Source organism: Erythranthe guttata, chromosome 8 (assembly GCF_056151865.1).
Source record: "Erythranthe guttata isolate IM_541 chromosome 8, IM_541, whole genome shotgun sequence".
Classification (NCBI taxonomy): domain Eukaryota; kingdom Viridiplantae; phylum Streptophyta; class Magnoliopsida; order Lamiales; family Phrymaceae; genus Erythranthe; species Erythranthe guttata.
In genome coordinates this window covers 8,883,141-8,907,474 of record NC_142540.1, presented here as the reverse complement: position 1 = coordinate 8,907,474, position 24,334 = coordinate 8,883,141, and the positions used below count along the sequence as shown (strand labels likewise).

Here is a 24,334-nt window from a genome sequence, read left to right as displayed (position 1 = left end):
TAATTTATGAATTATATGTTTTAGTGTGTGTGTATTGGCCGTGTGGCGTGTGTTGTGTGTGAGGGGAAAGTGGATTTCTCCCTAAGTTTATTAATTATTAAGGACTCCCCTCTTCTCTTCTATATTGCTAAGAAGCCCCAAAGGTATGTTCTTCCAAATTTCCAATAAAACCCCAATGTCTTTTATATTGCAAATAAGGGCTTCATCTCCCCTATAAATAAACCCCTCCTCTTCACAATCTCTTCACACCAAAACATCAGCCAAAAGGCCCCTCTCCTCTCCCTCTCCATCGATAAAAAACAGCCCCAAAGAAGAATTCTCTTCTTCCATCACCCCATCAAAGCCTCTCTCTCCTTCCTCTCTTCAATTCCTCTCCAAGAGAAACTCCCTCTTCTGCAATTCTGCTAAAAATCTTCAAGCAACAGCCCCTTCACATCCTTCAAACTTAGCCCCAAAGCCATCCAAGAACATCCAAGCTAAACCCGCCGAAAATCCACCGAGCCTTTGGTTTTCTTACTCCTACATCTTTGATTTGGTTTTCTTACTCCTTCATCTTTGATTTCTTGCTCTTGGGTAAGGACCTTGGTCTTTACTGAAATAATAACCTAATTAATATAAATTATATGGGTTTTAATGAATTATATGTTGTGGTTTTAATTTTGGGCTTTAGAAGATAAAGTTCTTGATGAACACTAATTGAATTTCAGTTTCGTAGCTTCTGATTGTATTGCATGTCTCATCGGGTAATCCCTAAGATAAAATTATTAAATTTTATGGTAGTCTATATCTTTCGGTTAGCTTCATGTGGATATAAATTATGCATAAATCGGATTTGTATTGAGTGAGTTATGAATCGTTTTCTGAATCTGCACAGTTTCGGAGTCATCCACGAATTATGTGTTAAATAGCTTTTTATACTACTCTTATTGAATTGATTTCACTCGAATATGATTATTTACTTATTAAACTAATATTCTACAGAATTGGGTAACTTTTAGATTAAGTGATGAATTATTTGGTATTTTTAAAGTTACTGGATCTGTTCTGAATTTCTGCTTATGTTACTGCACTAAACTGATTATATCTCTTACATAGACGAGTTTCTTCATAAACTGTTTTAACCCTATAAACTAGACTTAGTTATGAACATGTTTTCCAAATTTCATCAGGTTTGGATCTACGGTTTAGGAGATATGAATTTATGAATTTATAGTGCCTAAACTGCCAGATCTGTTTTGATCAAAGATGTAGATATAGATCACTAATGAATTTTCAGGTTTTCAGTCTCGGAGTTTACTGCATGTTTCACAGGTGCCCTGTTTTCCTAAACTCACGAAATTTCATGGGTAACTAGATCTTTCTGTTCTCTTTAATTTGATATATTTTAATCATCAATCGGATTTCAGATGATTAAGATATGAATTATTTACTAAACCTGCACAGTTTTTGAGTCAGCTGAGGATTTGCTTTTAAAATCGATGTTTTCCTAGTTTGGTTTCCTTTATTCCACTTGTAATGGATTTATAACTTATAAAACCAGTTTTCGACAAAGGTGTGCAGTGTTTTAACAAAAGGGTGATTTATTGGGTATTTTTAAAGTGGCTGGTTCTGTTTCTGAAAGTGTGACCATACTACTGTACTGTTTTACTTATTTCTCTTAGGCTACTGGTTATTTTGGAAAACTGTTTTAAAGGAGTCTTTTCCACTGATACAGGAGTATTTTGTTAAAGTTTCAGAATTGTTGGAGTTACGGTTTAAGAGAAATGTATTTTCAAAGTTAAAGTGTCAAAACTGTCCGATTTTCCTTAAAACGAATTACTTTGGATTAAAGGCGTCCTTTGTGGGCATGGTTTAAACTCTTGAGGCATGACTTAACATGGTAATAAATATAGATTACGTTTCTTAGATTATTATGTCCCCTCTAAGAACCATTATTAGAGTAGATATATGTAAGACAAAAAGACTAGTATATATTTAGAACGATACGTTGTTCTTGAAACCTTCTATGTGCTAGTACTTCTAATGAGATTTGATTTTCTATAGTCCCTTGAATAGGAATTATGTGAAATATTGAATTTCATGATGATTATTTGAATAATGTTTTTACTCTTATGAGGTATAAGTATGTATATATATATATAAGTATATATATGTATATCGATAGTTTAGACCTATGATGTTATGGGCGTACTCCCCTCGGGTTGAGGAAACTTATAACCCATAGTTATAAATTAGAGTATATACGTATATGTATAAGTATATAAATACGTATAAGTGCCTATGTGTATATACGTGTAAAAGTATATGTGTCTTTATTACTAATGTTTGATCTATATGTGCTTACTATTGTTTCGGAATTTGCTCCCAATTCATATGATTTGATTATCGAGTGATGTGATTTAACTCCTTTGAAATTATGTGAATGACGTACTTGAAATTATTACTGTTTATTTGAATGGTGTATTAAGATCTTTAAATTACGTGCATTCCTCGAGTCATTAAATGGTTGCATGGTCTAGTATAGAAGAGTCGAAACAGTGACGTTGCTCCGATGAATAGACACGGGATACGGCGGGCCGGTATCCCAAAATGACAAGTTACTATAGACTGCAGGGTGGGTAGCTCTCACCAAAGACCGGGCTCAGTATAAAAACGTCTATTGTCGATGCTTACGTTAGGGTTTTGATAGGGATCCCGTCATACGCATCTACGCATAAAAATGATTTTGGAAGAAAAATGATTTTCAAAAGATTTTAAAAGAAATTCCGTTTGTTTAAAAAGGGGAACTTCGTTCAAAGGGACTTTATGCCTAAATTGGATTCCCAAGTAAATTATGAATTAATTTTCATGAATTATTCCCATAATGATTTTCAAGTAGTTTTCGAAACAAAACCATACTTTTGTTATAATGCTCTCGATTTCAAGAAAAATATGTTATGTGCTTATATGTGTAATTATATGCTTGAATATGTGTGACGTGTTTGTAGAGAAAACAAATTAGTTGGAAAGGACATAGAGGAATACTTTAGGACTCCCATAGGTCGTGAGAGATACGATGAGAGAGGCGTGAGTTCGTCAGACTAAGACTAATGTCCTTACTGAGCCAGTGTTTGGGCTCATGCTTTTATGCAAATTATCTTTTCAGGTTCTCCAAGCTTTTTAGGAGGCCGGCGGAGTGGAGTTTGAGGAATCGCTAGCCTTGATGCCTTGGCTGTTTAACCCGGATTTTTATCACGTCAACGATTTCTAAAATATCTAGCCAAGATATCGAATTTTAATTTTGTACTCTGATTTGGGGAACCCAGTCTATTAAACGGGGGTATTTAAAAATAAAGTGTATTTCCTTCCGCTGTCTTACGAGTGTTTTCTAAACCCCGATAATGTTTTATGTGGATTATTCCGCCACATCAAGATTATTTTCAAAATCCCGTTCATGTTATGGTACACTCTCTATGAAAAATCTTATTTTCCGATTGTGGGTTAGATTTGAAGTAAAAGGAAATGGTTCTAAAATTGTAAAGTGGTTTTTCTCAAAGATCAAATTGGATCCAAAATTTTTCCAAGTCCGTCTTTCAAAATATCTTTCTAAAATTCTTTTAAATCATTGAGGGTGCTACACTAACAACTACGAATGTGATCGGGAATATACATGCAAGTCAATTATATATATGTAGGGTTTTTTATGATAATATTTTTAATAAATGCCGATGACAAAATAAATGAAGATTACCTTCGTCACCATCCTGTTTCACTGCACTTAGTAGAATTCCTTCATGCTTGCTTTTCAAAACCGTACCATCAATCATAACAACGGGATGACAGAGTTTGAAGCCTTCCAAGCAAGCAGCAAATGAAAAAAAACATCGACGAAAGATGTTTTTGACCTCATCGACTTCAAGGTGGAAAACACTTCCTTGATTTGCATGCTCGGCTTCTCGAAAATACGCGGGGAGGAACGAATATGAAAGCCCATGATCGCCAAAAATCTTGTCCCTCCCGCCATCGGTTGATCTCCACGACACGTAGTATGTTATGTCAAGCCCGTAATTTTCTTTTATCTGTGCTTGAATTTGCCAAGGAGTAATTGTCGGCATCGTTCGAATATAACCCTCGATCAGTTCCGTATTACATCAGAAGTGACAAGCTTCTTGCTAGCAGTGCCGAAAAACAATCCACATATGTGGTTATTGTTGTACTTACGAATGTAGAAGTAATTGTTAGACTTGTCTACGGACACATGTATCCTCCACGGGCATTGCTTTTCATCCTTGAATTGACATTCAGCCCGAACCCTGCATGTTTAATTCTTATAATGCACATATTCAAACCCAATCTCCACCGACAACTTCACAAGCGACTTCCTGAACTCATTAGCCCCTCCAGCAAATTCTTGGTCTTCATTTTTAATTATGTTAGCCCATTACGCACTCAACAATCTCTTGCCGTTACCTGTTGATATGTTTACAATGTTTTGTTGTTCACTAACGACTGCAGCCCTATCGTATTCGACCAATGTTATAATCGTCTGCACTGGTTGCATTTGGATACGATCACCAAGATTGGCATCCGCAATTTCCTGTTCCTTTACGGTTATCTCCACACGACCAGCACCAATCTCAAGCATGATGAACAACATTGATGTCAAATCATCGTTGTTCGCAAGGATGCAGTCGTCATACACGTCAAACTTATAAGTCAAAGTGAAGTTACGTCCGTTGATCGCTAGGGGTGGGTTTTTTTTTACCAAATTGCCCTACCAACCCGTTGCCCTACCGATTCTCTACCTAATTATTACCGTACCCTACCGAAATGTTTTCGCAGGGCAACGACACAGAGTATTATTAAAATGGTATTACCCTACCGTACCGAAACATTATAAATAAATAAAATTTTATTTTAATAATTCATTTATTATATATAAAAGGTGAACATAGTATCCTAACTAACTACTATTAGTTAAAATTAATTATACTCTTTAGGTATGTTAAAAATATTTTAAATTGCTTTTATTAATGATGATGTAATTGATGTTAAAAGTTTTTATGTTATAATTTTATTTATGAAATATTTTACATTGGGTAAATTTAGAACATATATTTAGGATACTTATATTTTACATTTTAAACATGTATACCTTGAATTTCTTTCAAAAAAATGATATACAATTTAGACTTAAATAGTAAATAATATAAATTGGTAATTACCATTACTATACCCTACCGTACCGAACTTTCAATATACCGAAGTTTTTGGTAGGACAATGGTAATGGATTTCATAATACCGAAATTTCGGTAATGGTAGTGATTCGAGGGGTTTGGTACGGTTGCTCTACCAAACCCACCTCTATTGATCACGTCCCACTTCGACCAAATATATTTATCAACGAATCAAAATTCATGCGATCAGACCATCACTTTATTGCAACAATCCCTCGAAACCTCAACACAAAGGTCATATTGGAATCCATGAAACTGCACAAATAATAACATGGTAATGTTTTAAAAAAAAATCATGTTATTAACAAGGGAAATAAAAGACATATTACCACGGTAGTGAAAATACAGTATAAATCTGACACATGTACGATAATAATACTTAAAACGGACATGTAACTTTGAAATCCGGCATTATGTCAAAACCACTATGTAATTTGAAAGGATCGATCGACTAGCTGCTAACAACCACTTAACAATAGAGGGGGAAAAATAACATGTGCATTCATATTAACATTATTTCGAATAGTGATCAAACCACGACTAGTATTCACTTACATAGTTTGCGTAAAAGCACGAAAGCCGCTATGTATCTTCTTGAGACGCCTTTTCTGCTCATGCAATGAGATCGGTAATAATGTGGAAAAAATACCGATTACGTTGAAACGGTTCTCTATAATCAAGGGACGGGAATCGTAGATTATTTGAGAAGGTGCGGTTACGGTATAATAGGAAAAAATATTACATATTTTTTTTTATTTTCAATCTTAAAACATACGTTATTTTAAGTTAGGGGTATAATTGTGATAATTTATTACTTTTAATTAATAAATGCTGAAATGGATTTATCTCAAAAAGTTGTAAAAAAATGGACTGATTATAATTACACTTGTGTGATGGGGATTTTGTCAAATAATCATATATATATATATATATATATATATATATATATATATATATATGTGTGTGTGTGTGTGTGTGTGTGTGTGATTTGTAAATTAAGTATTCGTATTGCGATTTAACAATAATGTTATATCACAAAACACTCATTGTTTGAAGAAATCCGATATCGACCACCTTCTTAACTTTTTAGCTTTATATGATTAATAACTAGCATTTTTTTTCTCGTGCGATGCACGAGATCGTATTTTAAAAGTGAAAAAAAATAATCAATTTAACAAATCAAATTTCTATCTTTTTTTTCTTAAGATTTGATATATATTGATGAAAAATAGGAGATTGAAACCGGATTCTTCACGGTTCAGTGTCAATTTTGACAATTGCTGAAAATATAGTAAGAAAATGAGTACAAAAAAATATTAAAAATAAATAATTACAGAAATGTCATTAGGGTTTGTTATGGTTACCCAGCGTTTCTTTCTTTTATATATATGATAGGGGCTTACTATTCGTAGTGCATTTTTTTCCAGTTGCAGTGCAATTTAATTCATTTGTTGAGAAACCTTTAACTTTTTTTTCAAATTCTCTCACGATCGAAGTTTTAAAACTTTGCAAATCGTCATTTTTTACTGAAATGCTATTCATATAATGTTTCTTACTTGCTTGCAGTGCGATTTATTTCATTTGTAACTTTCCCCAAAAAAAAACCCAAATTCGCCCGCTATTTCGTGGGTTATATTACGAAATGCATTAAACAGTTTCGTGTATTTTTACACGAAGTATACGTGTTCATCACTATAGAACTAGGAGGATGAAACTGGGGGATTGAAAACATTCTTTAGTTTTGTGACAAAAAACACGAAATGACAACTTATATTTTGTGGAATTTTACACAAAATTTAAGCTAATTCGTACAAAATAGTACGAAATCATTAATTGAGTTTTTTTTATTTAACCAACTTATTTGTTGACACTCAAATAAATACAATAAATTGACATAAATATTCGTAAACTCAAGTAAAAAAACAAATTGACCTAAAATTCAAATACAAATACAAATTGACCTAAAATTCAAATACAAATACAAATTGAACTAAAATTCAAATACAAATACAAATTGAACTACCGACCAGACTTTAATTGTTCGTACAAGAGTAGTCGGGATTTGAACATTTTGAGTAAGTGCCTCAGGTTTTTAGCTCTATGATGTACCCATGCCGGTTGGATATGTGGTAGAGGACTATTCGCAACCAAATTAACAAGCCTGAAATGATTGTTGTGTAATGTCACAACAATCATACATGATAAGTGACCATTGCCAAACATAGTAAGGTAAGTCATACTCCCTACTTGGGTCAAAAGTACCACCAATGCACTGTATTTGGTAGCAATGCCCAATCTCGTTTCATTCATGTCCATCCAATAAGCTTGTGGACAAGGCCCTGAGGACCAGTCACACTTGCGTATGACATCAACGTATCCAATACTGCCAAACATCGCCGTGTACACATTAGCATGCTCGTATAACTCAATAAGCAACTCCCCTCTCACTTGCGGCCATCTTTCTTGATCCCCGTACATGGCTTGAGCAATGCACCGGTACCCACAGTTGCCATCCGCCATCACGTTAACATAATCTTGAACAAGACGGACCATAAATGTGGGCACGAAAGAATAGAAGTCGATTCATTCATGTGCAGGTATTGTAGGGGCAGCAGATTCTTGTGTGGGAATACGAGAACCACGACCTTTCATCTTCGATTGAGGCATTCCATCAGTGCTTCTATCAACATTTTCTTTAGGAGTTTTTGCACCAGGGGAGGATTGGCGACCCTTGGAACCACAAGACGACTTAATTTTCTCCTCATCAATATGATACTGCCATCCGGAAGGGTCTCTCTTTATCGAGTTATTCTTTGGTCGTCTTTTGGTCTTAGCAAATGATGGCTCGGACAGATGCGACGTAGATGGATAAATGATGCCACGCAATGAGGCCACGACATTTATCTTGGTCGTGTAATTCATCTTCTTTAAATGGTAATTCAGGTCATCAATTTGTCTATCCACAATTGCCTCGCGGTTTACTTGATACTCAGGTAGCTCCGAAGGTTCAACTGCCATGGTACTCCAGAATGGATGCAAGTCTGAACTGACGAACGTGTCATTATCTTCCATTTTCTGCACAATTTTGCACGCGCAAGGGAGCCCATGAGTATTCCAAAGATAGTGTGTGCAAATACTCGGATCTTGTATCGTCGGGGACTCCACCTCTTGATCCAATTTCTCCAATGTCAGATGCGTAGCATAACAAATCAAACCCTGAAAACACGGCTACGCTATATTATGCTTCCTTATCTTGGGTGATAATGAAAAATCCCACTTCAGCTGACTAATTTGGATATAAACTTGGTCCCGAAGTTTGCCTTGCACGTTATCCAGACCTCCGGACGAAGCATTTAACCAACCCTTTGCAGAAGAATGAGCACTCTCTACCCTATCCGATTACAAAGACAATCAAAGTATACAACGACAATATAAATATTATTTTTATACAATATATTTTATCATTTAAATAATATCATTTAAATAGCTAAAATATGTAATACCTGTTGGTGCTCGTGTTAATAAAATGATACACATTGCGGCTATAGGCTCGGACAAACTTCTCCTTGTATATCAACCTCGTATCATTCAAATATTGTATCAGTCTAGGATATCATGCATACCGTCCAACAATTTCATTGTAATTGTAATGATACTCTGCTTCGGTTTCTGATTTCACCAGCTTAGCCCACAGCCCACGTCGGAATATTAGACATCGGTCTTTGTTGCCTCCCATAAATTCGTATTTGCCTCAATATTTGTGTTTATATGGCATATACACAACATATGATACGAAACTGGAAAGACATTTGGCAGTGCTTTTAAGAGACCCAACTCCCCGTCTGTCAAGATCGCATCAGGTTCGACACCATCTAACAACTCTCTCAAACAATTCAAAGTCCACTCATAGGTGTCTGCATCTTCATGCGACATAAATGCAAAAGCAATCGTAAAATTCCTCCCAACTGGAGTTATCCCAATTATTTCCAAAAGAGGCATTACATACCTACATCAATGTTTTTTTTTACATAATTAAACAATACAATACATTATAACACAACTATCATAATTTAAACAATCGTAATTTTTACTTACTTATTGGTTTTGTATGTGCAGTCCATCAATATAACATACGGGAACAGTCGTAGTAACTTAATAGATTCGGGACATGCAAACATAACATCCGTTATTGTGTTGTTCGTTTAACTATCGACGCGATGCCAATATCGATACTCGCCTTGTTGAAAGTTATGCATCAGAAACTGAATAACAGTCATGCCCTCCATTTCCTCAGATTTAATCTTGGCCAACTCATTGTAAACATGCTTCATAGAGGTTTGTATCGTCAAATCACCTTTCCTCAATCTATCCATGATTAGCATTGGCTTCACATGAGAATTTCTCAATTCTTTAATTATTGCTTTCTGTTGTGGAGTTATACGACTAGTCGTACCATGTCCGTGAGAAAACAAAGTCGGAGGATGCCATCGCTGACAGTCAACCGCCATATTCATCAAACCTTGACTTTTTGCCAATATAATCAATTTTGAACGGACAACCAAATTTTTGTGTTCCACTGTTTCTAGGATCTTCCACATCGATATTCGTTTATCGGCCATGTCCGTATTTGTCACACGTCAAATACTGTGCATTCTCCCTTCTAGATTGACAAATCAAACGGTGAGAATGACTAACTGCAGTTGTTTTGGCCCACTTGATTAATTCTTCCCTACTATCGAACACAATATCAACTTGGAAGAAGTGAGAGAAATCTTCATATTCGTTTCGCTCCAAAACTGCGGGATCAAAATACAAGTTGTCTTCATATCGCTGCGTAAAAAAAATATAAATATGTTAGATACTTGCACAAAAAAATAGGGATTTCGTGTATAAGTACACGAACTACGTGTGTACATTTTGTGTAAAATTGTACAAAACACACAATACAAACATTTTACTGTCTGTTTCGTATTATTTTATACGAAATACGAGTTAACATTTTGTAGTGTTTTGTACGAAATTATTGGAAACATGAATATGATGTTAATTTCGTATAGAACACCACGAAACGCGTTGAAGAATTTCGTGATATTTTACACGAAACGACTAAAAATCGAACAATATCAGACAATAACGTATTTTTTTTACCTCATTAACGGGATCGATATTGGTCATCTTGATAATTGTTGTGTTCTAACTGATTGTAACGAAAATAAATCACGATCTACAAAAGTCGGTATATTTGAAGGTTGAGAGGATTTGGAAAAAGGTTAAAGGGTTTCTTGACAATTGAATTATTTCGCACTGTAACCGGAAAAAAATGCACTATGAATAGTAAGCCCCTTTTTTTATGATAATATCAGTTAGAATTACAACAATTATCAATATGGACAAAACCAACTCCGACTATTTGGTAAAAAAAACACGCTTTTGTCGACTTTCATGTTTTTTTAATGAATGCAATGTTGCATTTCGTGTAATGCATTGCATTTTGTGTAATCCTACACGAAATGATTTTTTTAAATGTTGTTCCATTTCAGATTGTTTTGTAAAGATTTACATGAAATCGAAGCATGTGTTTCGTGTAAATCTACACGAAACACATGCTTCGATTTCATGTAAATCTTTACAAAACAATCTGAAAATTAAAAAATTCCTTTATTTCGTGCTACGAAGCACGAAATGAAGAAGTCAATTTCATGCTTCGTAGCGCGAAACAAATGGGATTTTTTTTCTTGTTTTCCGATTAATCATAAACTTATTCTAATGGATGTAATTTGTTAACGAAACAACAATAATAAAACGTTAAAAGTACATAAAGAAGCAATTTTTATCTCAAAGGGTTCGCTTAATTAGCGAGAGTTCAAAGAGGATTTGAGAGGATTTTGGTATTTTTGAACAAAAACTAAAAATGAAATAAAGTCACAAAAATAAATTTACAGCCTTTGGTTTTTTGTTTGTAGATGCATTTGCAAACCCTTTATTTTCGTTTTTAATTAATGAATAAACTGGACAGACTAGATCGCCCTCGAATATCCGTTTCCCCGCAGTCCGCGCTTTTCATCTTTTCCTCTTCTTTCTCCCATTTCAACAATTCTTATATCCATCCCTAAAAATTCAATAATTCATCTTTTATTTTGCTAATTCATTATGCAAGTTTTAACTCGATGGCGAAACCTTTTGATTTTCAACAACACCATTACTCAATCGGCGAGGATTGCCTCACCCACAACGAATTCTGCTCCGTTTCATTCAACTACTGCTTTTTTCGAGAAATGGAAAATTAATTTCAACTCTGTAAGATTCTTTTTTTTTTTTTTTTAAATTATATATATATATATATATATATATATATATATATATATATATATATATATATATATATATATATATATATATATATACCTATGACGGAATTGTATAAGTGTATTTGAACTTCTCGATTTTGTTCTTTAACTCTTTGGGTGTTATTTATGTTTCCTAATTTTGGATGGTAAATGGTAATGACCTTGAAACAAATTGGTTTATTTTTTTTCTATTGTATATATATTAACAAAGATACAGATTTGGATAGTAATGTAGATTGAATCCAAACGTCTGAAAGTTCGAAACTTTGCTCAGGGATTACAATTCGGAGTTAATTGTTCGTAACCGATTTGATGGATTGTGTTATATTCAAATTCATTTAGAAAAGAAACAAAGAAGAATGTTGTGTATGTATATTGATTTGAAAAGTAACTGATTATTAACTAATAAGAATTTATATTGTATAGTCGGACATTTGTTGTTTTACGAACGTCAGTAAGAACTTTGGAACTTGATAATTGATATTGTCCTATTGGTTATACTGAAATAAAAGTTATGACGATATTTTTGGCGGTTTATATTCTTTGTTATCGAAATGCAGTGGTTTAACAATTAATGTATGCTGCAGGATGTGAAACCAGATAAACAACCATCAAAGGTATGTAAGTTGCTATATTTTTTTTCTATGAAGTCGTTTGTCGAATTAAATTTTCATTATTGGATCCTATCTGTTAGATAGATGTTTTTATATTGTTAAATTAAAAGATGTTGCATGTACTCGTTTTTTGTCCAACTAATCAGACATTTCTTTCTAACACACTAGAATTTCTATTGGGCATTGATTCCCTTCTAGCTGGGGCGTACCCATGCCTTTGCCAGAAGGGACTTTTTTTCTTTCTAATAGTATTTTCTATGTAATTTTTTTTTTACATTAGATAAATACAGATAGTTCTCCTACCAATGGTTTTGAGTTTTAACCTTTATCTATTATTATGTTAACATTTTTCTTGGTTTAATTAGATTTATTTGAGTGTTTGAATTCATCTTATTTGGATTGATTTAAACTTTTTATAATTTTTGTATGATTCATTTACTCTATGTAGAAAAGTGTAGAAATATAATTGAGCTTGTGCTCGAGTCAATCTTGAATCATTTAAACAGTTGAAATTATAGGTTATAGTGTCATTTCGCACAATCTTAAAATAATACGATTAAGATTTATATTATTTTAGCTAGAATGTACAAATATTTTACTTGTTTTGGCTATTTCTTAATGAACACTCTCTTGAAAACTTGAAGGGCGTTGCCCCGAATCAAATGAAACCTTTAACTTTTGCTCGATAACATTCTCAACAAAATTCGCCCCCCAATTAAATTATCCTGGGTGGGTCCGCCCCTGCCTTCTAGATTCGTCAACTGACATAGTATTATTGGAACATTGTGTGACGTTTAGTCTTTGTTAGAGAATAGTAGCTTATGCATCATGTATGGTTCATTCTTTTAATATCAAGTATCGTTTAGAACTATATAAAATTTTCGGGAAAATTTCTGATATTGAGAAAATTTGTTCAGAACTATATAAGATATGCAGTACGGCAGAAGCGTTCTGATGCAAAAAAAGCTCTTAAACATATACTGTTCAATGGGGGATGCTCAACGTCGACAGCTGAGGTCTGCATTTTATTCACTAGTACTATGTGTACATGTAATATGCCTACGCCTACGTGTGTCAAATCAATATGAGTCAGCATTATATATATATTTTCATCCTGGAATTTCTTTGGGATACGGTTCTAATTTGAATCTCACTCCAAATTGTTAACAAGGAGAGCTATTCCCCCTCACTCCTCCATTTATAGATAATGGGGAGAGAAATTCCTCTCAGATCAATGCTATTACTTTCATTTATAATTCTAGTTACTTAAGATGTACGCACTTTCAAAAAGAATACATTTGTACCTGAAATCCAAGTTCACTATCAAAAACTTTCATCACTTCTCGAACATAGGATCAACTGCATGCGTTACATAGAATATAACTTCCCATTTTCTCTATATTGAACATAGTTTACATAAAGCGTATTTCGATGGGATTGCACCACACCCATCATACAGAAATATGTCAAGTAATTGAAAAATGAATATCAAGAGTTTATTTTTATTTTTCTCGTAACAAGTAGCCAAGACCTTGAAATAATCTGATTATACTTCTGCTTCTATGTCATGACTAATTAATTTATTTATTTTTGGAATAGACAAAAGTAGGAGTATGTTAGTTACAATTGGATTTGACCAACACATGTCCTTTTTCTTAAAAGGCTTTTCTATTTCCACATAACGTCATGGTTGTTTGAGATCTTTTTAAACTATTTTTATTCAGTTCGGTAGCTTTTGTTTTTCTATTTATGGTTCTTGCCCTTCTCTATGTTGGATTATTATTCCCCCTTCATTTTCTACGTACAGTCGTTCCCAAGGATAAAAGCTGACTACGAAGATCTGCTAAACAAGAAATCTCGAATAAAACCTGCTCGTCAAGCTAGGAGAGCTTACCACAAGAAAATGAAACGTAAGTTTCTCTTCAAACTTTTTTGCCTGAGTTATTGTGTCCGAGATCTCTTTTCAGATCATTTGCATGTTTTACCGTCTTAATGTAGCTATTTCCTTGCATTTAGATCGATGCTACAGAAATCCTGTTTTCCTGAATGTTCTTAAAATCACATAAAACCTCATGCCTTAATTTTGTTATCCTGGAGTATATTTACCATCTTCTGCTGAAAACAATTGTTCACATATCCTCAAATACGTTACTAGATTTTGATTTATTCTGTGATGGATTGCTAATTAGAATTAGCAGAGGTGACAAAAGGCTGTGGTCGAACACTCTACAATTATGAGGATAAGGTGTTGGGTTCGGGTCTTAATTGTAGTGTGGATACTTGTAAAATGTCATGTTGTTTCTTTGTTAAATAAGATATAGACGATCGATTAAATATGATTAAATACTAGTGAAGGCATTTTAGGAATCTCTTGCTTACAAATGATAATACCTGCCTTCCCCCGTCACACACACACACACCCAATAATATAAAAGACGTATAATTTATCTTAGTAATTAGGTTACTAAGATTATCTTAGTAATAATATAAAAGACGTATAGTTTAGCGTCTAAGGTTTAGAGCTAATTAGGTTAGATCGTTCTGTTTTTACTCAAATATTCAAGAAACCCATGGGGTTGTAGGAGGATATTGTGAAGGGTCTTTGGTGACACATGATATATACAAGGAATAGATGAAATCAAGTAAAATGACTAATTTGCCAGTGTTATTAAAAATTGTTGGTTTAATTTGTCTTCTATTCTCGTTTTTCTTTTTGTTTTCTTGTTTGTTATAAGTTTTTCCAATCTCTTTGTCTCCTTGTAACAATCACTGTCTGCCATTTGGTCCACCGTCACTACTCACCACTGCCCCTAAAAATGGCCATTCATGCGCTTTCCAACACACAAATGAACTCCAAATCTGCCCCTATATTTATCTAATACTCGAAGTCCACTGAATTGAGAAAATAGAGAGCAAATTTGGTCAAATGTGCAGTAGCAATTTTAAATTCCTTCCTCTGTTGTCTGTCAACCTTGGAATTCGTATAAAACATCATGGTACCAATTGGTTGAAGGATTGATGTCATCTCCTTAATAAGATTCTCTGAAAAGACATATTGAAGGATGAAAGACGTCGAGTTATATTTGTGCAGTGTCTCTGCTTATTGAAATGACATTTATAAAGATTTAACGTCCATCCGCTTCACTAGAATTCCATTCAAAATGTACGGAAAGATAATTATGATTTTCTGTCAGTAGTTATGACTTATGGGGGTGATTGAATCAATTTGTATTATTTACAAGGCTTCTTTGTATACACGAACAAAGAAGAGGAAATGATACACTTGCCACCAAGACTGGGCAATGCAACTTAAAGGTACATGCATATATAAATCTTAATCGGTTAGGAGTATCAATTTTCCTTTTTGAATTTTTTTTTGGGGGGTGATAGTTGCTGTCGTCATCGTCATTATCCATTTTAAAATCCAAAATGAAGATAGAAATTGGTTCATCAGTGAAATCCTTTTACATGCGATTCGTATTCTTGGGATTATCCTCTAAACATTTCCCCTGAAAAAATAAATGTCGTTCAATTTCAGGTAAGCATCGGAAAGAGAATTTTTCTGAAGATTATGATGTCAACCCTGATAGAATATTCCACGCTGCATTTGGGAATAGAGACTTTACTTGGACCTTCAGAGCCTCAGAAACGGGATTTGATTGGTCACAAAATTATAGATGGAGTAACGGTAGATTTAGTAAACATGGAAGTAGTACAGAATCGGGTGTTAAGTCTTTCACTATAGGAACATATGCTGATAGGAAAATCCTCGGTTTACCGGCAGCTGGTCCCTTGGAAATTGAAGATGTCAAGGCTGCGTAATTACTTTCTTCTCTTGCTTTATTTTATTAACCGGTCGATGGTTTGTAGGAGGTTTCATAATTCTAAGGATTTACTATATGATAATTGTGTTTCTTACAGATTTCGTGTGTCAGCTTTGAAGTGGCATCCTGACAAGCACCAAGATTCTTCTAAGGTAGTTATTCTCCTTTTTTCCTAATTAAAATGTCAAAGTCGACTTTTTTATAAAATTGTCATGATATGCTCAAGTTGTAGTTACAAGAAAACAGTGTCGTATATTTCACCTTAACTAAAAAATTGATATTTCGCACAGTCAGAACAATCGATATTTGATGGCAGTACTTTTGATATCAGTTGAATTTGGTATTAAAAAGTTGTGTATATTTCGTATGGCATTCAGATTCCAAAGTTGAATGAATATGTTTTTTTGCTTGACATATACAAATGTGAAATTTTGCAGGCTAATGCTGAAGAGAAATTCAAGGATTGTGTGAATGCATACAAATCACTGTGCAACACTCTCTCAGCGGCGGCCTAATTTTGTTCGTGTAATCCTCGAGCATTAAACTAACTTATATTTTTAGCCCCTCTTTGTTCCTTTTCGGCTTCAAGCTTAAAATTATTGATTTTTCGTTGTAACTTACAGATGTATGTAAAAAGCTTTCTTATTTTCTTCTTAATAATAGATAGATGCATGAATAAGATTCTTGAAACCCCATCATAACTTATTATATTGTATGTGGAACAATCATTATTCTTAAATTAGACCATCCACTGCTGCTAAGTTTCGGTTAGAAGTTAGTTGCACTTACTTCGCAGATCTGATATCCTTTGCTCGATCAAAAAATTGTCCGACTCTTGGATGTGGAAAAAATGGTTCCGTCTATCAACCCTTGTGATTCTTGCACGGCAATGAAATTTGTTCTTTACATGGCTTATCTTGCCTTCTAGTCATAATTTTTATTGGATCATCGAAGCTCCAATAATATAGTTTAGTTTCATTAAAAAAATAATAATAAATAAATAAATAAAAGGTTGAACAAGAAAATCTTTAAAAGAATCAAAACAACAACACCAATATTGAAGCAGGTCTGAATGTAACAACAAAAAATGAAAGAAATAGTACTGCCAAAACTCCTTCAACCCTATAAATAATAAACTTATCCAACCCACCTTTATTGAAACACAATCAATTACTCAGTGACATATCTATTCATTACTAGCAACAACATTAAACTCGAAACCAACCGATAACACAAGAATCGTTTCCTCAGGCCAAGGGTATTATTCCTCATTTATTTTAGGACATATTATTATTATTAGCAGCAACTACCTGATAACCATCACAACCGCTGACATCATCATCTTCTTGTTCTTGTCGATCGCTGTCACCATCGTCGTATTCTCCCCTTATTAACTGTTCTTGATTTTGCTGTTGCACTTGTCCCATCATTTGCATTAATATCTGTTCCGGCTTCAAATTACAACCACCGCCACTAACATCTGTGTTATTATTATTATCATTATTTCGAGCTTTCTTCGACTTGTTTGCGTAGATTGACTCGAGCATGCTAAAATAAGGGCACGTCTTCGAGTCTTGTGGCCTCTTCTTATTACCGTCTTTCACTCTCTTGTAGTACTTATTTATATTCTCCCATTTTTCTTTACACCTCTTAGCACTTCTCTCAAAACCGAGCTTCTTCATACAAGCCGAAATCTCCTCCCACAAAGGCCCCTTTGGCCCATTTTCTTCGTACTGCATATCAAGATCCGTTTTCAGCAATATCAAAGACTCCACTTCCGCTTTCGGCCATCTCGAAGAACTCGTTTGAACACTACTACTATTCTTCTCGCCGATGCTATTAACATTAACAATAGCATTCTCTTGTTCGTTATTGTCGCAAGGTTTGTTGTTGAATAACGGATCGAGAATTTCCGAAATGTGTGTAATTGGGAGATCCTGGTGAGTAATTTTCTTCAAGAAATCAAGAACATATGCATCCTTTGCCGACGCAGTCGATCTCTCTTGGGCTAGAATTTGCCGTTCTCTTTTTATAGTAGCCATTTCTTGCGACAACCAAGCTTCTGTTCTGGCCATCCGATCGTTCTGGCTCTTTTCGACGGCTTCTAAAAATTTGTTCTGCATTTCTTCTTGCTTCTCCAAAATATCTTTCACCAAACCCTCTAGATAATCTTCTAGCTTCCTCTTCTTCTTCTTCTTCTTCTTCTTCGAACTCCCTTGTGAGTCTTTTCCGGATGAAGAAGATGTCGATGTGGAGTCCGACATTAATTCGGACGGTATCGTAAAATCTTGAAATAAATTGGTTACGGGTTTTGGCAAAAGGGTCGTTGCGATTTGTGTCATTTCTGTTGCGTACGAGGGTATTTGGCTCAGGGGAGTTGATGGGACAGAGAATTGGGAGTCTAGAAGCTCTAATTGATCGAAGAATTTGTAGTTTTTGCCCTTGTGCCGAATGGATCTTCCATCTTTGGTTCTCTTGTGGTACTTGTATATGTTTTCGAACTTCTCTTTGCATTTCTTGGCGTTTCGGTTGTATCCAAGCTCACCTAGTTTCCTGATAACAACATGTCATATTTAACTAATTCAGTCCCTCAATTTCTTTTAGGGTTCATCAAATTAATAAATGAAACACACACAAAACAAAAGTAGGAACAACCCAATTTCAAAAACTGGTCAAACCCACAAATTCAAAAGGAGCAACCAACTCAGTCCAGCAGCAATTACAGATACACAAATGAATATAATTTAGATAAAACCAGAAAAAAAAATATTAATAAAAAGGAAAGTGAAGTTAGAAAATGAGACCTGGAAACTTCATCCCAAAGAGGAGCTTTAAGATTGGAGTCACGAAAAGCTGTGTCCATTTCAGACCTTATCTTCAGTAAAGCTAATGTTTCCTCACGCGGCCACCGCTTCCCGCCTGAATTCCGGCTACCTTCTTCTTCGCCGCCGCCGCCTTCATTTCCGAATTCAGCCGCCGCCGCATCTGAGGCAGAGCCACCACTAGCTCCACCGCCACTGTTTTCCAGGAAAACTGAACTTTCCAACATGACTTTAACTTAAATTGGAATCGGATAGTAAAACTGAAAATCTTAACTTTTTTTTTTTTTGATTTTTTTTTTTTTTAACTCAGTCTCTTAATTTTGAAGTTTTTTAGCAGTTCAGGTAAAAAATTAAAAAATGAAATAAAAAGGTTGGATTGAATTTATGGGCCTTTTGTTACTCTCTCTTTCTCTCTCTAGAATTTTCTCTTAACCCCATGAAATAAAAAAACAATATATGAATTTTAATTAAAGAAAAGAAAAAAAGAAAAGAGGGTGGTGAAGGTGAAGTAGGGCTTAGGGTTTCTTTTGGGGATAAAGATAAGACAGGCTGTGTTCAAGTAGGGTCAACTTGCTAATTATCTCCTCAAAAAAGAAAAACATAAAACTTGCTAATTAATTATTAATGATGTGGAGATACATAATTGGTTAAAAAATTGAAATTCAAATTTTGACTTTTTTTCTGGCCAAGTAAAATTTTGAAGAATGAGAGCAACTTTTTGTGACTATTTTGGAATATTGTGAAAAGTTTGAGGTCAAAAATGGGTGGAGTTAGAAGTCATTGAGGAGGCAACTACAAGTGTAAAAGGATAGGGATGAATATTAATATGAATATGAATTTGAATATGATGAGAGAGATAAAATGACAATACTCGGGTTGCATTGGAACCTAGTGTTTTATTTCCAATCTTTTTGGCTTATTAGTCCAATATTAAATACTTTTTTAATTTTAGGATTTTTTATGAGGAGGTTTGTGCAATTATTTTTGGGGGTCATTACAGAGAAATTCATCAATGGGTACTTATTCATAAATAGATTCACACAAAAAACTCCTTTACCAATAAGTCCATATATGGTCCAGATTTTTGTAAAGGACTAAAATAACCCCTCGTACTTTAATATGCTCCAATTTCATCATTAACTTAATTTAACTTCAATTTGACCCCAAATTTCACAAATTATTCAATTTTGACCCAAACTTTTTTTTTTCAAAAAAAAAAATTTCCAAATTTTTTTTTTTCCGCCGGAGACCGGCGTTGACTTTTCAATTTTTTTTTTATCCGGATTTTTTCGCCGGTTTCCGGCGTTGACTTTTTCGATTTTTTTTTTCTTTCTTTCTATCACTTTTTTTTTCGTTTAAACAGCAATATTGTTGTGATTGACGGTAATATTAACTATATTACTGTTAAACACAGTAAAATTAACTAAACTACAGTTTAACACTGTAATATTGCTATATTAATCTCTAGCACAGTAATATTAACACAACAAAACTCATTATTATTGTGTAATAGAGTAATATTTCTTACTATGTTGACCGTTCAACAAATGTAAACATAATAAAAAGCCAAAAGAATTAATATTATTGTGACTGACAGTAATATTACTATAACAACAGTAATATTACCGCCAACCACAGTAATATTACAATAATAGACAGTAATATTATTACGTTACTCCATGAATAACTCAAACAAACAAATAAATTCAAACAAAATAATAATATTGATGTGGTTGACAACAATATTACTATAACAACAGTAATATTACCGTCAACCACAGTAACATTATTGTGTTTACAATAATATTACAATAATAGACAGTAATATTATTACGTTACTCCGTGAATAACTCAAAAAAAACAAAAAACCAAAAAAAAAAATAATATTGATGTTGTTGACAGTAATATTATTGTGTTTACAGTTATTTTACTGTCAACGACAGTAATATAATTACGTTGACTTGTCAACAAATCAAAAAAAATAACAAAAAATAAAAAATAATAATATTACGTTAATTTACTCTCAACCGCAGTACAATTACATAAATGTATTGTCAACGGCAGTACAATTACGTTAATTAACTGTCATTGACAGTATAATTACGTTAATTTACTGTGAGTGACAGCACAATTACTGTCAACGTTTAGCGGCGGACGTAAAAAAAAAACAAAAAAAAAAGTCAACGCCGGAGACCGCCGGTAACCGGCGAAAAAATCCGGAAGAAAGAAGGGAAAAAAAAAAGTCAACGCCGGAAACCGGCGAAAAAATCCGGAAGAAAAAAAAATCGAAAAGTCAACGCCGGAATCCGGCGGCAAAAAAAAATTTGAAAAAAAAAAGTCAAAATTAGATTTTTGTGGTCAAAATTGGATTTTTGTGGACAAAATTGATTAAATTGGGGTTACAATTAAGAATTGGGTATAAAGGTTTGGGGTAATATTGGCATATACATGAATGTTTCCTTTATTTATAATAAATATTAAAGGGATGGCTTATTGGTGAAAGAGATATAGCCGATAAACCTAAAATAATAAAGATGCTTGGTTGGGGACTTATACACAAAAACACCTTATTTTTATTATTCTAAGTTTAGGCGTTATATTTTTTACTACTAAACTCATCCCTTTTAATATGTATTATAAATAAAAATGTACTTAATGTATATGACAAAATTATGCCCAACTCTTTAAACTCAATTTCTAATTATAATTTCAATTTAATTTCAATTTAATTTTAATTTCATCAATTTTGACCAAAAAAAATTCATTTTAACTTTTTCTTTTATAAACTTTTTTTATGCCACCGGCGTTTACCTTTTTTTTTTTTTTTTTATAAATTTGTTTCCCGCTCGCTGCTGAACGATGACAGTAATATTGTTGTCGTTGGCAATAATTGTACTGTCAACCACATCAATAATTTTTTCTTTCCTTTTTCATTTTGTTTGATTTGTTGACGGTCAACGTAATAATATTATTGTATAATATTATAATATTAATGTGTCTGACATTAAAATTACTGTAAATGTAATAATATTATTGTCAATCACATCAATATTTTTTTTTTTGGTTTTTTTTATTTTGTTTGATATGTTGATCGATCAACGTAATATTATTACAGTCTACTACTATTGTAATATTAATATGGTTGACAGTAAAATTACTGTAAACACAATAATATTATTGTCAACCCCCACATCAATATTAATTTTATTTTATTTTTTGTCTTTTTTTATTTTGTTTGATTTGTTGGCCGGTCAACGTAATAATATTACTGTGTACTATTGTAAAATTATTGTTTTTTATAGTAAAATTACTGTAAGAACAATAATATTACTTTCAAGCACATCAATATTATTATTTTTTTTACTTTTTTATTTTGTTTGATTTGTTGATTGGTCAACGTAATAATATAATTGTCTATCATTGTAACATTAATGTGGTTGTCATTAAAATTACAGTAAACACAATAATGTATTGTCAACCACATCAATATCATTTATTTATATTTTCCTTTTTTACTTTGTTTGATTTGTTTATCGATCAACGTAATAATATTAATGTCTACTATTGTAATATTAATATGGTTGACAACAAAATTACTGTGAACACAATAATATTATTGTCAGCCACATCAATATTATTATTATTATTATTATTTTGCTTTTTTTTTTTTTTTGATTTATTGACTAGTCAATGTAATGATATTATTGTCTAATATTGTAATATTACTGGCAAGAGTCGTCCGAGACAGAAACAAACAAGGTCCATTGGCGTGCATCCAGTAGGAATTGAACCTACGAATTCACCAATTATGAGTTGGGCGCTTGAGAATTGATGTGTATTCGAATCATAGGAGCTAGTAATCGTCGATATGCTCATATCGGTGAAGCAATACCAAACATGCCTCTAGAAAAATCGGAAGTAGTCAGAGTTGAAAATATTTTATCGGCTAGGGGCCGTAGAAAGTTGAGAATTCTAATTTGTTTCAATTCAAAAAAAATTGGCAGTAAAATTATTGCAAACACAATAATATTACTGTCAACTACATCAATATTATTTTATTTTTATTTTTTGGGCTTTTTATTCTGTTTGATTTGTTGCTGGTCAACGTAATAGTATTACTGTCTACTATTGTAATATTATTGTGGTTGACAGTAAAATCACTGTAAACACAATAATATTACTGTCAACCACATCAATATTATTATTTATTTATTTGGCTTTTTATTTTGTTTGATTTGTTAACCTGTCAACATAATAATATTATAACCACATAAAATTACTGTAAACACAATATATTACTGTGGTTGACAGTAATATTACTATATTACAAAATAATTTATTATGTAACATAGTGTTTTTGTGGTGTTCATATTATTGTGCTAGATAGTAATATAGCAATATGACTGTGTTAAACAATAATATGGTTAATATTACTATCAACCATAATAATATTACTGTATTTTTACGGGGCAAAAAAATGTTCAGGAAAAAAGAAAAAAAGAAAAAAAAAAAAAAAAAAAAAGTCAATGCCGCCGGTGATCGGCGCTGACCGCCGGTCCACATTGGCTGCAGCAGGGGAAAAAAAGAAAAGAACAAAATAAGGGGAAAAAAAAAGTCAACGTCGGAGACAGGAGGTCAACATCAGTCGACCGGCGGCGACGGTCAAAATTGGGTTAGGAATCAAAATTGATAATTGGTGAAATCTAGGGTCAGATTGAATTTAAATTGGGTTAAAAGGATATTGAAGCATATTGAATGCGAGTGAGTATTTTAGTCTTTTACACAGCTCTGGACTTTATCAAGACTTTTTTGTAAAATAGTTTTTGATTTGGACATCGTTATGAAGTAGCCCATGACGGACTTATTTGTAATAATCCATTAATTTTATGATACTTCAACTATTGTATAATTCTTATATGTTAATGAAGAATATATATATAATTCCTCTAACATCAAACTATTTTAGTCCTGCAGATGATGGCCTAGCAGCTAGCAAGTGAGCATGTGTCAATTGACTTAGATTCGAATCCCCTTGCCAACGGTCGTTACATCGAATTTGTCAGACATGGCTAGCCTAATGTGGTTTACGTCTCTCGGATGGTTTGCAAGCTATTAAACGAGAGTGTAGGTTTACCTAATTAACCTATATGGTTGGCGACGGGTTCCTTCTTTAAAATAGAAAAGGCGAAAAAAAAAAGAAAAAAACAAACTATTATACATTTTTGTGTTGCACATTTATAGCACCGTATAATTGTTGGATGTGCAAATTAAATAAAAATACTCATATATCATCTAAGTTTTGACTGATATTTGACCGATTTTTGGCACCGAATTTGACCCGCCTTAAAGGTTTGACCGCCTAAAACCGCCTCACAGGCAAAAAATCGATTTTTCAAACATTACACTAAAATCGTAAAGGTTTGGGACCGCCTCCGCCCCGGAGACCGATTGATCGGCCGCCTCGGTCGATTTTTAGAACACTAAAAAATTTATAGTATTACTTAGTTATC

At 33.3% G+C, this 24,334-nt stretch overlaps 2 protein-coding genes and 1 long non-coding RNA gene across 3 annotated transcripts; 2 read left to right on the top strand and 1 right to left on the bottom strand.

The window, feature by feature from the left end:
• The first annotated feature begins 245 nt into the window (after positions 1-245).
• Positions 246-4,290, top strand: LOC148768468 (uncharacterized). Its single transcript, XR_016033111.1, has 2 exons — positions 246-573; positions 3,146-4,290. It is a non-coding gene; the product is annotated as an uncharacterized LOC148768468 (long non-coding RNA).
• Positions 4,291-11,164: 6,874 nt separating this feature from the next.
• Positions 11,165-16,741, top strand: LOC105951109 (uncharacterized). Its single transcript, XM_012974501.2, has 7 exons — positions 11,165-11,514; positions 12,152-12,181; positions 13,096-13,194; positions 13,986-14,088; positions 15,717-15,996; positions 16,100-16,154; positions 16,440-16,741. Exons 1-7 carry the CDS (start codon positions 11,368-11,370, stop codon positions 16,515-16,517), a joined length of 792 nt encoding a protein of 263 aa, XP_012829955.2. The 5' UTR covers positions 11,165-11,367; the 3' UTR covers positions 16,518-16,741.
• Positions 16,742-17,029: 288 nt separating this feature from the next.
• Positions 17,030-19,640, bottom strand: LOC105951111 (trihelix transcription factor DF1). Its single transcript, XM_012974502.2, has 2 exons — positions 18,807-19,640; positions 17,030-18,555 (listed from the first exon to the last, which is right to left on the bottom strand). The coding sequence occupies exons 1-2, from the start codon at positions 19,049-19,051 to the stop codon at positions 17,280-17,282; spliced, it is 1,521 nt and encodes a 506-aa protein (XP_012829956.2). The 5' UTR covers positions 19,052-19,640; the 3' UTR covers positions 17,030-17,279.
• Between the last annotated feature and the right edge of the window lie 4,694 nt (positions 19,641-24,334).

Bases quoted from the DNA above. Each gene is read 5' to 3' on its own strand.
- LOC105951111 (XM_012974502.2), bottom strand. From the start codon at position 19,051: ATGTTGGAAAGTTCAGTTTTCCTGGAAAACAGTGGCGGTGGAGCTAGT. The intron at 18,556-18,806 runs GTCTCATTTTCT...TGTTGTTATCAG, and splicing joins CTTTGGGATGAAGTTTCCAG to GAAACTAGGTGAGCTTGGAT.
- LOC105951109 (XM_012974501.2), top strand. From the start codon at position 11,368: ATGCAAGTTTTAACTCGATGGCGAAACCTTTTGATTTTCAACAACACC. The intron at 12,182-13,095 runs GTATGTAAGTTG...AAATTTGTTCAG, and splicing joins CAGATAAACAACCATCAAAG to AACTATATAAGATATGCAGT. The intron at 16,155-16,439 runs GTAGTTATTCTC...GAAATTTTGCAG, and splicing joins AGCACCAAGATTCTTCTAAG to GCTAATGCTGAAGAGAAATT.